Source organism: Sciurus carolinensis, chromosome 13 (genome assembly GCF_902686445.1).
Source record: "Sciurus carolinensis chromosome 13, mSciCar1.2, whole genome shotgun sequence".
Classification (NCBI taxonomy): Eukaryota; Metazoa; Chordata; class Mammalia; order Rodentia; family Sciuridae; genus Sciurus; species Sciurus carolinensis.
This window is the reverse complement of record NC_062225.1, coordinates 25,721,201-25,736,140: the sequence shown is the minus strand read 5'-3', so window position 1 is coordinate 25,736,140 and position 14,940 is coordinate 25,721,201. Positions and strand designations below refer to the sequence as shown.

Here is a 14,940-nt window from a genome sequence, read left to right as displayed (position 1 = left end):
TATTCAATTTTATTAACTTTGAAAAGTATGTCAGAATGAATAATCCTATCCCTAACCCTAACCCTAACCTACATATATCTACCTCTATGTGGAAAAGTATATGATGCTCCAGTGGTACCAGAACCTCTTTATTGCTTATCTACTAAACAATTCTATTACATTTCTTTATTCAATTTTATTAAGATTTAAAAATGTACCAATCAATGAATTTGTACCTATAGATATATATAAATGTGGAAAACTGTTTTGTATTCAAATAGTACAAAAAGTCTCATTACTTGTCTATTAATATTTTCTACTACATTGCTTTATTCAGTTTTATTCTATTTTGAGACTATATCAGAATGAATGAATTTATATCTATCTATCTCTGTATTATATGTGGATCACTAACTGATACCCAAGTGGTACCAAAAGACCTCTTAAATTTCTTAAGCTAATTTTATTAAATTTGAAAACATATGAGAATAAATAAATTTGTATCTATCTATATACATGTGGAAACTAACTGGCAGCCACGTGGCACCATCAGTCTTAGCAGCTCTTATATTGTATATCCATAGTAGTGAGCAATTTCCATCTCTCTTTCCCTCTCAATGAAAAACTGCACTCTCCCCAAAGGATATTTGGCAGCATTCTCACGCTCTTGTTGAGCCTTCTTCTTCAAGGCTTCCCGCTCTGGCCTCTGCTCTTCCGTGATGGGAGTTGACATTACTGGCTCAGGAACATTGGGTTTCCTCCATGGAATTGGTTGTAAGGCAAAGTCTTGGAGCAGATATCGGTTTTGAGGCTTGGGCGGTTGGGACTGGAGCTTGTTCACAAGGGTGGAAACAGGGCCCCGCTGGACAGAAGTGCAAGATGATGATGTGTAGGCTGCAGGCCTAGAGGCAGCAGACTGAGGGACACTAGGCTGGGTAGAAGTGGTGAAGCTTGAATGGATTGAGTGGGATACAGCTGGCTGAGCTGGCTTGGCAGGACGCATGAAAGATGTGTTGGCAGGAGCTGGTCGGGATTGGTTGACTGCCCTGGGTTGAGCTGAGCTGGTAGAAGCAGGCTGGGCAGGGTAAGCCACAGTGGGTCTACGTGAGGCCAGAGACTGTGGCCTGTGATACACAGGTCGAGGTTGAGGTTTCTCTGGGGACAGAAAAGGCAAAGGCACCAATTTAACCTTCCCAGGAGGGGGAAGCTCATGCTGGGATGGAAATGGACACTCTTTGTCAGCAATGATATCTGGTTTCTGGGCTCTGACTTGAGTTTTCTCAGGACCTTTAACCTGCAGCCAGGGTTTCCTAGCTGGGCAAGTACGGGGATCTTTGTTACTGCTTGAGTTTCCCAGGGCCCGGGAGGAAGAGAGCCCAGGGTTCTTATCATTCTTCTTCCCCAGTGCATGAAAAACCTGCACGGACTCCAGCATGTGCATGCCTAGATAACTTCGAGGCTTTTTAAAGGTCTCCTGGCTAAGCTCAGGTGGATTTCTCTTGCGCTTTACCTTAGGAACCATTGGCTTCTCTTCTGTCTTGACCTTGTTGCCTGCCTGCTTACTGTCTTCTGCTTTCTTGAAGCTGTTTTCTCTGCTCCTTTTGGGTTTTTCCTGCCTATGACCCTTAGCTTTGCTATTCCTGCTGGTTGCAGCCTCTTGAGTTTTGCTATTAGAATGCTTAGCTGTGTTCACAGGGGCCCTGTGATTGTTTGCATCACTGCAAGCAACTTCTCCCTCTAATGGGTACTGTGGGTGCTTTGGCTGCATTTTGGCCTTAGGAGTCCCATCAGGAGGCTCCAAGGCTTTATGTTTGTTCTTCCTAACTGTGTCAGTAGGACCCTTTGTGCCACTCGAGTTTACCTCCTCCTGATTCACCATGATGTCTCTGGTGTCATTGGCTTTTATGATTTGAGGACTTCCAGGTTGGTCAAGGTCTTTGAAGAAATGGAAAATTTCAGGAAGGTGAATATCTCCCACCAGTGCAGTGAGGTCTGCAAAATCACTGCTACATTCAATCCCATTTTCAAGTGTGCCTTGGTCCTCAAGACTCAGGCTACTCTTTCCCAGATTGATATTTTCAGAATGAGGCATCTCCTCTTGGTCCAGAGGACCAATGGAGGCCAGGAGCTCGTGGCTATCAGAGATTTCTAAAGGGAGTAGTGGAGGATCCTGGTTTTCTACTGCAAACAGATAGGCATCCAGAGGGTTTGAAAGCATGGCTTTATCCTCATCCAAACTGTTACTGCCTGTTTCTTCCTCTCTTTGAGTTGGAGGCAATGCCACGAAATTAGTAGAACTCTGGTCTCGAGTTATTACCGAAATGTCCCCATGTTCAGTTGGTGGGTTACTCTCAAGGATTTGGAGATTTTGGATACTTCTGCTACTGCAGGAGTTGGGGAATTCTGGAGGTTGCGGCAGACAAAATGTCTGACATGGAGGTTGCAATCCCACAGAAACCTCCATCCCGAGGGAAGTTTCCATCACTGCAAAGGAATCAAGGATGATGGTAAGTAGGATGCTCCCCCTACACAGCAACACAATAGTCAGGGAACTTGCCAACTGTGGAGAAGGCATTTCTAGTAGGTCTTCCAAAGGCCCATGGACAGGTCTCTGTTACGAGCTGAATGCTGACCCCCTCAGTTACAGGTGATCACTTGAAATCCTAGATTTGCACTGGCAACATTATCATGGCAGCATGGCTGATTGGTAGCACACCTACCTCCTACCCACAAAAAATGTTTTCTGCAACCTGTCATTCTCATGTTACAACCTCTGTATTCTCTCCATCTCCCAAGAATATATGGACACTTAATACCATGTACTAGGAGAGGGTGGATCTCTTCCTCATAACATATTTGTTAATGGACAGATTTTGAGAAACCTGCTTTGCACAGGATCTCTGAATAGAATGTTTAAATCCTAGAATTAAGGAAGGAAAATTAAACTGTCAAACCATGATTAGTTTTGAAGTATCTTCATTAGAGAGCAAAGCAAAATCAGGGAAATAGACTCATAATGTGTTGGTGTAGTGGGACTGGTCTACCAAGGCACTGAATATTAATCACCTCCCGTGTGCTCATGAAGGTCTTTTAAATGCATTGTGAATTACCATTAGAGTGTCCTGCATCTTCTTGCAGAGTCTGAAAATGCAAACTGCTGAATAAGAATAGGGGTTAAAGTCTCAGGACTTAACTTCTATGGATCTGTAGACCCACAGCTCCCAGCTGCCTATTTGACCCTCCTTTTGAATGCTTATCTTATTCCTTCCCCATGCTACTGTTTGTACTCACCTTGAAAATTTGTTTCTGTGATAGGTTGAGTGGACACAGAGTAGTAGATGCCAGGGGTAGAGACTGATGGTAGGACATATGTGGGCTGAACCTCCTTCAGCACCATCACCATTAACGGTTGAGGGGCAGCAGCCCTACTTCCTGCATATGCCACAGAGCCATAGGATTGCGGGCGGGGGCCAAGATCTCCAGAGAGCAGAGGCCCCAGTGTGTTTTGATCATAGTAGTAGACCTGACTTCCTTCTTGGTAGGGAAGTGACAGGGTATGTGCCTGATTTGGAATCTGAGGTGCTGTACCCTGGACAAAACTGGCTGACAACGATGGATACTCAGGGACTATGACATTGGCATCTGAAGGTGTATCATATTGGGCTGTCATAGACATGGAAGGAGCTGCTGTGTCCTGATCAATGACAGTCAAAGTATAGTCCCCCAGTGAAGATGACTTCTTTTCAGCATCTCCTGTATTATCCCACTCAAAAATACTTGAATATGAGGCAGGTTCTCTGGGTACCTGGTGCTGGCTAGTAGCCGTAGACAACATGGCTGTGCTAGAATGTTGATAAAGGTAGGCACTGCCCATGAGTGGCTGGAAGGCGGTGCCTGAGTTTGAAGGCAATAGCCATGCTGAACTGACAGCTGGAGCAGAGACTCTGGAGAAGTTACATGCACTTCCTGTTACGGAAGCTGCATTGCTCACCACAGGAAGAGAGAGAGGCAGAGAATTTGCAGTTCCAAATATAGAAGAATTCTGGAAATGTTCTGTAGGAATAAGAGGGTAATGTAAATATTGATGAGAATGACAGATTGTTATGATACTTGAGAAACAGTATTATCTTATTGTTGTGGCAGTCAGGAAGCCTCTAATACCAATAATCATTGAGATTCCCCAAATCAAACCATTTAGCATGGCTGCAAGTGTTGGAGCAGTTTGGTACTCTGCTGATGAACTGCTGTTTCTCTCCAATTGGGTACTGAAGACCCAAGTGGTCTGAACCACACATTGTTCCCTGCACACCTCCTTTTCCCTGACCTAGCTTTCCCTTGAGCGTCTACTAATTTTGGCCCATGAAAATGCCTTTCAACAGAAGCATTTACAAATTAGAGAATGTCTAACATCAGTTTGCAAGTGAGTAAACCAAGGGTCAGGGAAGTATTATTGACTTGTTCATTATCAACACCAGTTTGTGGAAACTTACTCCCTTGCCAGGACTCTGTGCTGTATACGAATACCAGAAATGAGGAGAAACACATTTTTGTTTTTCTCTATTCAGAGAAAACAGTACTATATCACTACTGTTTTCTTCAGTGTCTTATTTTGTTTGTGCAGTTTGCATGCCATTTTCTGGTGTTCACTTGTACCATCCAGATGGTAATTTACAGGGCCATTGTTTACAATATTCAAGACTGACTTTTCATCCAACATCAACATAACTACTTGAGAGTAAGTTTTTCAAGAAATGCTTCTTGTTAGAAAAATTTATTTGAACTTTTTAAGCTTCAGGTTACTCAAGTAAGGGGTTTACAATTATAAAAGAAGTCATAATTCATCCATGAAAAAAGTGACATATTATATTAGATTTATATAGACTAAGAGGTAGTAAGTTCTGGAAAGATAGAAAGGCAAAAGTGAAAAACAGCACAGAACTACAAAGAATACCTGGATACTAATGAAAACTTGGATATTTAGCAAGCATCAAAGCATAGTAAATTTACTAACCAATAAAGTCCCATTATCATACATACAGTATAATGAAAATGAGTGTTTGTCCTTTATTTCAGTGAATACTGTTAATCAAAACACTGTGCAAAATTGAAGGTGATTTTGAATGAATTTCTAACCAGTACCTATAGACAGAGAAACTATATCAACAAAAATTGTGTAATATGCAACTAATTGATGTTAATGTAAATGTTTAGGTAGCCACAATGTATGTATATAAATATTTCAAGAAAAATGTTTTTAATCCAGTTGCAGTGGCACACACCTGCAATCTGAGATTCTCAATAGGCAGGGACAGGATGATCACAAGTTAGAGGACAGCCTTGACAATTTAGAGATACTCATCAAAATAAAATTTAAAAAGGGTTCAGGATGTAGCTCAATGGATATGTGCCCCTAGGTTCAATCCCTGGTACTGCAAAACAAATGAAACCTAAACCAACCCCCTTTTTCCCCACCATATGCACAAACTGAAGCAAAATACCACTATGAGTCTAGTCATGGTGGGTTGGACCTGTGGTCCCAGCACTCTGGATGCTGAGGCATTGGGATTGCTGGAGCCCGAAATTCCAAGTCAGCCTGGACAATTTAGCAAGATCTTGTCTCAGAGAAGAAACAAGATGTGCTGGGGATATAGCATGTGATAGCTTGCTTGCCTAGCATGTATGAGACCCTGTGTTCAGTCCCCAGCACTGGGAAAGAAAAAGGATGGAAGAAAGGAAGGAAAGAAGGAAGGAAGGAAGGAAGGTGGGTAGGAAGGAAATTTTTTACATAGTAGGGAATGAAACAAGAAATGTAAAGTAATTTCATCTCTGTGGTTGTTCATCTTCTTCTAAATATTACCCACACCATGTGAAAGATAGTAATCCCACTATGTAGACATTTAAATTAATATAAAACATTTTCTGACAAACATTTGTTATAAAAAAGCGGAAAAGTACAGTAAGTTATCATTAAAGTTATATTTATCATCACAATCTAGTTTATAATTATCTTTAACAGGAAAATGTTGTTCATAAAGTCTGAAAAAAAACATCACCACCAGAATATAATCATACAAGTAAAATAAATTTCTGTGATGTTTACTAAACAGGAAATCAAACTCAGGGCTTCCCACATGCTAAGCATTCACTTTACCACTGAGCTCCACCCCCACTCAAAAACAATTTTTTGAAATGTAGAAAAATCAAAAGTTATTTTAGATAAATGTGGAATTAGAGATATGGAACTTGAATTTTATTCTTACATAGGTCTTTCTTTTGGTTCTTAGGTTTAAAACATGTTAATGAGTATTTGTATATATTCTCATGAAGAAATAAAGTTATTGTAAAGATGGAAAACAGCTTCTGCTTGAAAACTACCTGTCTCACACAGGAATGCGTGCTTGATACAGTTTAGGACACATCATTTTTTTAAAAATTCATGTAGTTTAAAAAGCAGAGTAAAAAGACATGGAAAACTGCTGTTTCCCCAGGTCTGTCTCCATCCACTTTCATTAGCATGTTTAGAGGAAGAATCATTTTTAAAACATACTTTTAAAATATTCATGTTCAAACTGTCTAGCTCATCTGTGTTCAAAGAGGCCATAGAAAAACTCCAAAGGACCAAATGTGACTTTTCTGAGAAACTGCTTTCCGCAGTGATACCCTAATTCTACCCTAAGTTTCCTTACTTGTCAGTTAATTAAGACATTCTCTCAACCACCCTCAAATGTCCAAGTGTTGGGAAGATTTCACTCTATGTTCTCTGCATCGATTTAAATCTTTTTTTCTCTTGTATATTCTATTTCAGCCAACTACTTATTAACTGAGAACATCTCCATGCTCTTCATCTCTTTTTATTCTCACATTTTCTTCTCCCTTATTTTGATATTTTCTCCCCCACCAAGTTCCTGTTGCCGTGTGCTTCAACAGTCCCATTTCCTTATCCTGGAATAGCTGTCTCCTTACAGTCCTGTCTTCTTGCTCCCATATCCCTAGTTCTCCTTCACACAGTTTAAACAGAAAAAACCCAAATATGTGAATGTCCCTTTTTGAATAGCACTAAATTTGAAATACTGAAGTGGAAATATTGGTGGAGGGACACTGTTCCAGATGATAGTCTTGGTACACAATGCAAGTTTTCTTCTCCATCTCTCTATCTTTTTTTCTGTTGAAACAATGGCACTTCCCAAATCAAATTTCATTCTCTATAAATATGCCCCTTAAGACTCAATATTAGAAAAGAAAGGGACCAGTGCACAGGTTGTCTGTTATCCTCCTAGTTCAGATGAGGAAACAGATTTTGTGAGAGAGTAAATGATCATCCCTCCCATACCTAGTATATGTCAAAGTGAAAACTCAAATTAGGTCTCCAGATTTCTTCTTCCATTCTTTTCCCTATTACTCTAAGATAATTGGACTCCACTAGTACACTGAGGCAGCAAAATGTCTAATGAAAAACTTTAAAAAGTTTCTTTCCTTACCTGACATTGTCAGAGAAGAGGTGACATCAATTGCAGATACAAAGGATGAGGAGACCACCCCAGAGGATGTCTGGGTGACTGAGGCTAGAGAATGCATGTTTCCCAGTATGGAGTTCACTGGTCACTGGCCACTGGCCACTGGCTACTGGTCACTGATGACTGGTTACTGGTCACTGGTCACTTGCGATGATCCAAATTTGTTTACAACTCCATAGAATCCCTAAGATTCTATCAGGTGGCAGTAGGTTTGGTGGGAGAATGATGTCACCAAAAAGGCAGTTTAAAGGTATGAGGTAGCCAATAGGGAGGTCAGATTCCCAACCAGAAGGTGGGATTGGGTGAAGACACTGACAAGAGACTTGATTGGGTGGAGAAGGTTACAGGAGACTTATAATTGAACCTAAATGGCCAAGCTCTGGGGAAGTGAAATCCTGCCAGAGAAACAAGATAGGGCCACTTTCCAGGTGCCTGTGTTAGGGAGATCATCTCAGTGTTCCTTATTATTGTTCATAAAAAATTATTTACTTGTTATTTATTTCACATTATAAAGGGTAATAATGTGCACATAATTATGTATTACATATACAGTTAATGTCCCTGGGAATGGATGAAAGAGACATCTGGTTTGAGCAATTCTAGTTTTTCTGTAGCCATAGAAGTTGATCTGAACTTACTGTTGCTTCCAAGGATGAAAGTAAAGGTTTAAAAAGATTCTCTTTTTTTGTACATGCACTCAATACGTTTATGTTATGCACTCAATACCATTTTATGTGGTCTGAGGATCAAACACAGTGCCTCACATGTGCCAGGTGAGCACACTACCACTGAGCCACAACCTCAGCCCTAAAGAGTTTTTTCATAACCTAAGAGTAGGGTGAAGTTCTTTGAGTGCACCCTGTAGGGAATGAGGGCATCCACGAATTTCTTTAGGTTTTCTTGAATCCTACTTTCCTTGGGATGGGGTGTGCTGGGCCAGATTGGACGTGTAACTCTCTTCTGCTCTTCTCCTCCCACCCCTCTTCATTGTAGACATTGTTTCATGGACAAGCCTTGATTTTGCATTCTTACATGCATGGATATTACTTTCTTTTGACTTCCAGAAGCAGAGGTCTTGTTTTCTGTGACTTGATTCTTTCAGAAATGCACTCTGAATATTAGAATCAAACACTGGAGAGGTGCAAGAGAGGCTCACTGTAAAATGTCCCTGTTCTGGACTTGGGTTGTACTTCTTTCACCATCATATGCCATGGATGGCTCCTTGGATCACATAGACATCCTGCCTTTGGGCTCTTTCATAAGTGAGAGGCACTGACGATTCTTTATCTCCTCTTATGTAAGTGAATCCAGTGTGGCAATCACTGAATCTTCCTCCCCTTGCAAACAGCCACTATAGAATCCTGGGCCTCTCACATTCTTTGTCAGCCATGTTTGGGGGAAGGCCAGGAGAATAGTTAGAAGAGAACATTAGTAGAATATAGGGAAAGTGAGTGTGAAGAAAAAAAAAAGGGGAACATGGATTTTAAATTTCTTTTGTCAGAAACAAGGCAACACATTTTGATCTCATTATGTGTTAATAAAACAGGTAATTCCATTTTTTTGTGAGGGGTTCCTGAGAATTTCAACTGGGGATAATTTACCACTGAGTCACATTGCTAACCCTTTTTTATTTGTGTGTTTTATTTTGAGACAGAGTCTCACCATGCTGGTTAGGACCATGCTAAGTTGCTGTGGCTGGTCTTGAACTTGTAGTCCTCCTGCTCAGCCTCCTGAGTTGCTGTGATTACAGGTGTGTACACCGCGCCTGGCTCAATATATATGTATTTTTAATGTAGCTAGGTAGAAAGTCCAGAATCTGCCATGAACTCTATTGAATGAAGATACCAATCTTAAATATAATTTACTTACTTTGTTTTATGTCATACCTCTATTCTGTCATTCAGTGTATTTGTAGACTGTGAATGGCCCCCTAAGGCTCTGGTAGAAAGTCCAGAATCTGCCGTGAATTCTATTCAGTGAAGATATTGGTCTTAAATATAGTTTACTTATTTTATGTCACATCTCATTTCCATCACTCAGGGTATTTTTAGACTGTGAATGGCTCCCAAAGGCTTTGGATTTTCAGCTTATTTTTTGTCATATTTTAAAGGAATCCAACCTTTTAAGACATATTCCATGTTTTTCTATTGATGATTATTTATTTTGAATCATCATGAATTAATTTGACCTGATTAATTTGGGGAGAAAATTAAAGAAAGGTATGTTGAAAAAGCATTCTGGTAAGTTATACTGTCCACCCAAATTACAAGTGTATCTGTGTTCAGGCCACCTTAATCTAGATTGCTTTTGTTTTGATACCCTGGAGAGTGCTTGTTTCACTAACTTCTCTTATAACTGTGATAAAGTAAGTCTGACTGAGATGTAATGATATATGAATGAGGCCTGAACAGATTGGGGGAGTATATGTATAGATGTAATCATTTTCCTTCATGGTAAGTTTGTCTTTTTTAAACATTTTTTTATTTGTCAATGGACCTTTATTTAATTTCTTTATTTATATTGAATCTGAGAATTGATGTCAGTGCCTCACCCATGCTAGGTGAGCACTATACCACTGAGCTATAACCCCAGCCCAGTGTTTAGCTTTTAAGGATGGCTGGATTGATCTATCTGGGGATGTCTGTAGAGACAGCGAGTAGATAGTGTGTGATTCAATATGTCAAGAGCCCACAGGCAGACAACCTCATATATAGGATAAATAGCTCATATATAAAGCTCATATAAAAATATTGCTTTGATAGGTCTATTTTTCCCATCTCTTCAAGTTCTTATGAAATATGTATTCTTGGCAGTTGTGTATGGGATAATGTTTACCTGAGAAAAAATTATGGATAGTTCGGCAGCATAACATACAGTTTGGATGATGTGAAATTTTTAAGTTTTGGTTTTTTTTTCTTTTCAGTTTCAGTGTCATACTTCAAAAAGCTTACTTCTGGAATTAATATGAGATTAAGAGCATATATTAAGTATCCATAAGCCACATCAATCCCTATGTTCTCATAGAAATCAAGGGAACCCATCACTCCTACAGGTTAAGGTTGTAAGCACAAAATGATGGAGACTTGTGCAGACCTCATGAATTCAGCAAAGTCTTTGCAGAGGTGGAGTCAGGCATTGAACAGGCATACTTTGTGCTTAGAAAATGGCTATAGATTACAGGAGGAGTCTGGGTTTATATGGGTTACCACATTGGAGGTGACTTAGCCATTGAAGACTTCAACAGTATGTGGGCATTCAGGAAAAAGTTTACAATACTAGAAATTTGTTTTTTCTGGGCAGTGTTTTTACAGGGCAAGAAATGAGGGTGCATTATACTGTCCCTGAGAAAGAATATACTGGGAAATGATCGATGCTTGCCCATTTCCCGGGATTCTTCTCACTGGTTGATGTTTGCTTCCTTCCCCAAAATTGTCTTGTCACTGGGAAAGGATGTATTGGGAAAGGATCAATGTTACCAATGTTTTTTTCTTTCTTCCTCTCTCCCTCTTCCCAGGCCACTGTTTTGGTGGTTGTCATTTCCATACCCTTCAGTCCAGACTCTGAAAGAGATAAAGGATTGGGGTGATGATATCAGGTCTGAATATTTCCTGATGAGAAGGGGTGAAGTACGGGGACCACTCCTTTTAGAGTTCTAGAAGAGGGCATGAGGACACTTGTGGTCGAGGCTTAAGAGTGGTATATATGGGAAGAGACTTTGGGTTCAGGCAAAATCCCCCTTTCATAGTTTCAGAAAGTCAGACTGTGTTCTGCAGGTGGCTTGTGCTGGGCGGGTCCTCTCATTAAGAAATTATTGTGTACAAAATTAAGAATAGGGAGAAGAAAGTTTATTATAAGAAAGGTGAGGGTTAACTGATTTGCTAGTACTAGGAAAACAATTTTAGCAGGTAACAGTTGGGGACCCTATTCTCCTTAATCAAAGTCATCAGGTCCCATTCCAATTCAGGGTGCAACTTCCATGATCTCATGTGTTCAGGTCCTTTGGAGCACTGTAAGCACAATTTACTTAGGAACCATATTTCCTTGATGGTTCAATCATTTCCACACAGCTTGACAGTCTGTGCAGAACAAAATTAACAGTATAGTTATAGCTAGTAGGCTGGTTACAAGTGTAGAAAAGTATTTAAAAGGGTTAGAGCAAGAAATCCCTTCAGCTAAACTGACCCAAGTTTCTTCATTATCCAAAGTAGGAATTTTTGGATTACCATGACTGGAACCTGAGACTGTATTTTTAACACATCCAAAGAATTATTATGAAAAGGATCAAGTCCCATCAGGTGATTATGTACATTTTGCCATTGAATCTCAGTGTCATTATATGGAACTCTAGTAATACAAAATTGGGTAATGTCATAGTTACACTGAAGTCTTTGAGCAACTTGTAAATCTTGTACTTGTTCTCCTAGGCATATAATTTCTCAGTCACAGCCTGCACGGGGAGGGAATAAGTAACTCGTGGAGATGTGGCCAGCTAGAAATACTGAAAAGTAGTATTAAGAAATCATACAAAAGACATGAAAAATGTTTTTTAAAGCAAGAGCTTTACAGGTGGAAAAAGCCTGATGGATCTGAACCTACCAAAAAGAAAAAGGCCTCAAATGCTTTATTTGTAGTTAAACCTGCCAAAGGAATTTGATGTGAGGAAGGGTGGTTCAAGGTAAACAAAATGAAAGAGGCTGTGGAGACATTGGCCTGACTGGGACTTATCACTTGTGCAGTAAATCTCCCTTCTTCAGGTAGTTGGTGCCTCAAGATTATTTTACTTCCCTGGTATCTTTTTCACCTTAGGACAGCAGGCATCTGAATTCAGAGCTATTGACCCCATAAGTCATCCACACCAGTACATGAGTAGATCCACACCACTGCCCCATTAACAGTGGTCACCTGCAAGTGGACATGTCTTTCAGCACTGTTGTATTGAGAGGAACCCAAAAGGGGGGTCTAGATGTCCAAGGCTATGGAGTTCAAAGCAATGATTCTTTTGTTGCTCCTGACATAATTGAATCTTCTTGTTGTTGAATTTCCTTCAAAATTTCCTAGTCAATGTGTACTTGAGCTTGCCACATCTCAGTAAAAATTTTATGGATTTTTGGAAGGTAATATGTAGTTTAGACTTACTGTTGCAATGCCACCACTATAGTTGAGGCAGAGGTGATGATGGCAGCCACAACAGCAATACCCGCTATCAGCCACCAGATAATTCATTTAACACATTGTTTCAGGTGCCACAGTAGTTCCTGCATGTTGCTACTTTAATGATCTGTGCCATGGTTCTGATACTGCCATTTGCTTGATGAGTCCTGCTTCCTCAGGTGTTGAATTATAACGCCAGGGTAGCACAGTGAGGCAAGTATAGAGTAGAAAGTAAGAAGCTTTGTTAAGGACAAGTGAAAACAAACTTCTCCTGGGTCGAAGAAGTGGACCCAAAGGTGGAATCCATGTGATGAGCAAATCTTATCCTTTTATAAGTTTTATTCTCTTGTTCTTTTCCCCCTTATCTCTTTCCTTCCTTCCTGCATGACTAGGCCCAGTTTTGCAGGTGAGATGCAAACAACTGAGAAGCAGATGGGCAGAGGGAGGGCCAAAGTGATCCGGGGGCATTAATTAGCAACTCTGCCTGTAGTCCTCCATAAGGGCAGGTAAATTTGGTAATCAATGGGCTCCAGAGATCTTTGACATTCCATTCTTCCAGGGGCAGTCTCCAACTTCCAGATGCAGAAGGCTTTCATGGCTTCTTTTTCCTTGATTTGACCTGATTCTCTATTTCTACACTAACCACCTGTCCTCAGTTCTGGCTTCAGTTCTTGTAATACAAAGCTACTTCCCCACCCTTTCCATTGCATCACAACCTAGCTTGTCAGTCTGAAAGCTGCTCTTCCCACCCTTTCTGGTGCAGCCATTTTCCCTCCTCCCAACTAATGTCAGTCTGTGAACATCCTAGCTAGCTATTGGTTCATCAGTCAGCTTGCAAGTATCCTTCTCCATTATTGGTCCCCTGTTAGCCCGGTGGGATTCTTTTTTTTTTTTTTTCGCTTTTTTTTTTATTGTAAACAAATGGGATACATGTTGTTTCTCTGTTTGTACATGGCGTAAAGGCATACCATTTGTGTAATCATAAATTTACATAGGGTAATGTTGTTTGATTCATTCTGTTATTTTTTCCCTTCCCCCCACCCCTCTCATCCCTCTTTTCCCTCTATACAGTCCTCCTTCCCCCATTCTTCCCCCTTCCCTAACCCTAACTCTAACCCTAAAACTAACCCCTCCCACGCCCCATTATGTGTCATCATCCACTTATCAGCGATATCATTCGTCCTTTGGTTTTTTGAGATTGGCTTATCTCACTTAGCATGATATTCTCCAATTTCATCCATTTGCCTGCAAATGCCATAATTTTAACATTCTTTATGGCTGAGTAATATTCCATTGTATATATATGCCACAGTTTCATTATCCATTCATCAACTGAAGGGCATCTAGGTTGGTTCCACAATTTGGCTATGGTGAATTGAGCAGCTATGAACATTGATGTGGCTGTATCTCTGTAGTATGCTGATTTTAAGTCCTTTGGGTATAGGCCAAGGAGTGGGATAGCTGGGTCAAATGGTAGTTCCATTCCAAGTTTTCTAAGGAATCTCCATACTGCTTTCAGAGTGGCTGCACTAATTTGCAACCCCACCAGCAATGTATGAGTGTACCTTTTTCCCCACATCCTCGCCAACATCTGTTTTTGCTTGTATTCTTGATAATCGCCATTCTAATTGGGGTGAGATGGAATCTTAGGGTGGTTTTGATTTGCATTTCTCTTATTACTAGAGATGTTGAACATTTTTCCATATGTTTGTTGATTGCTTGTAGGTCTTCTTCTGTGAAGTGCCTGTTCCTTTCCTTAGACCATTTGTCGATTGGGTTATTTGTAGTCTTGGTGTTGAGTTTTTTGAGTTCTTTATAGATTCTGGAGATTAGTGCTCTATCTGAAGTATGATTGGCAAAGATTTTCTCACACTCTGTAGGCTCTTTCTTCATATTGCTGATAGTTTCCTTTGCTGAGAGAAAGCTATTTAGTTTGAATCTATCCCAGTTATTGATTCTTGCTTTTATTTCTTGTGCTATGGGGGTCCTGTTGAGGAAGTCTGGTCCTAAGCCGACATGTTGAAGATCTGGACCTACTTTTTCTTCTATAAGATGCAGGGTCTCTGGTCTGATTCCGAGGTCCCTAATCCATTTGGAGTTTAGTTTCGTGCACGGTGAGAGATATGGGTTGTTTCATTCTGTTGTATATGGATTTCCAATTCTCCCAGCACCATTTGTTGAAGAGGCTATCTTTTCTCCATTGCATATTTTTGGCACCTTTGTCTAGTATGAGAAAATTATATTTATTTGGGTTTGTGTCCATGTCCTCTATTCTGTACCATTGATCTACCTTTCT

At 40.3% G+C, this 14,940-nt stretch overlaps 1 protein-coding gene across 1 annotated transcript; it reads right to left on the bottom strand.

Moving 5' to 3' along the window:
* Nucleotides 1-544: 544 nt before the first annotated feature.
* LOC124962967 (uncharacterized protein C2orf78-like) lies at nucleotides 545-7,554 on the bottom strand. Its single transcript, XM_047522247.1, has 3 exons — nucleotides 7,458-7,554; nucleotides 3,271-4,032; nucleotides 545-2,463 (listed from the first exon to the last, which is right to left on the bottom strand). The coding sequence occupies exons 1-3, from the start codon at nucleotides 7,552-7,554 to the stop codon at nucleotides 545-547; spliced, it is 2,778 nt and encodes a 925-aa protein (XP_047378203.1).
* Between the last annotated feature and the right edge of the window lie 7,386 nt (nucleotides 7,555-14,940).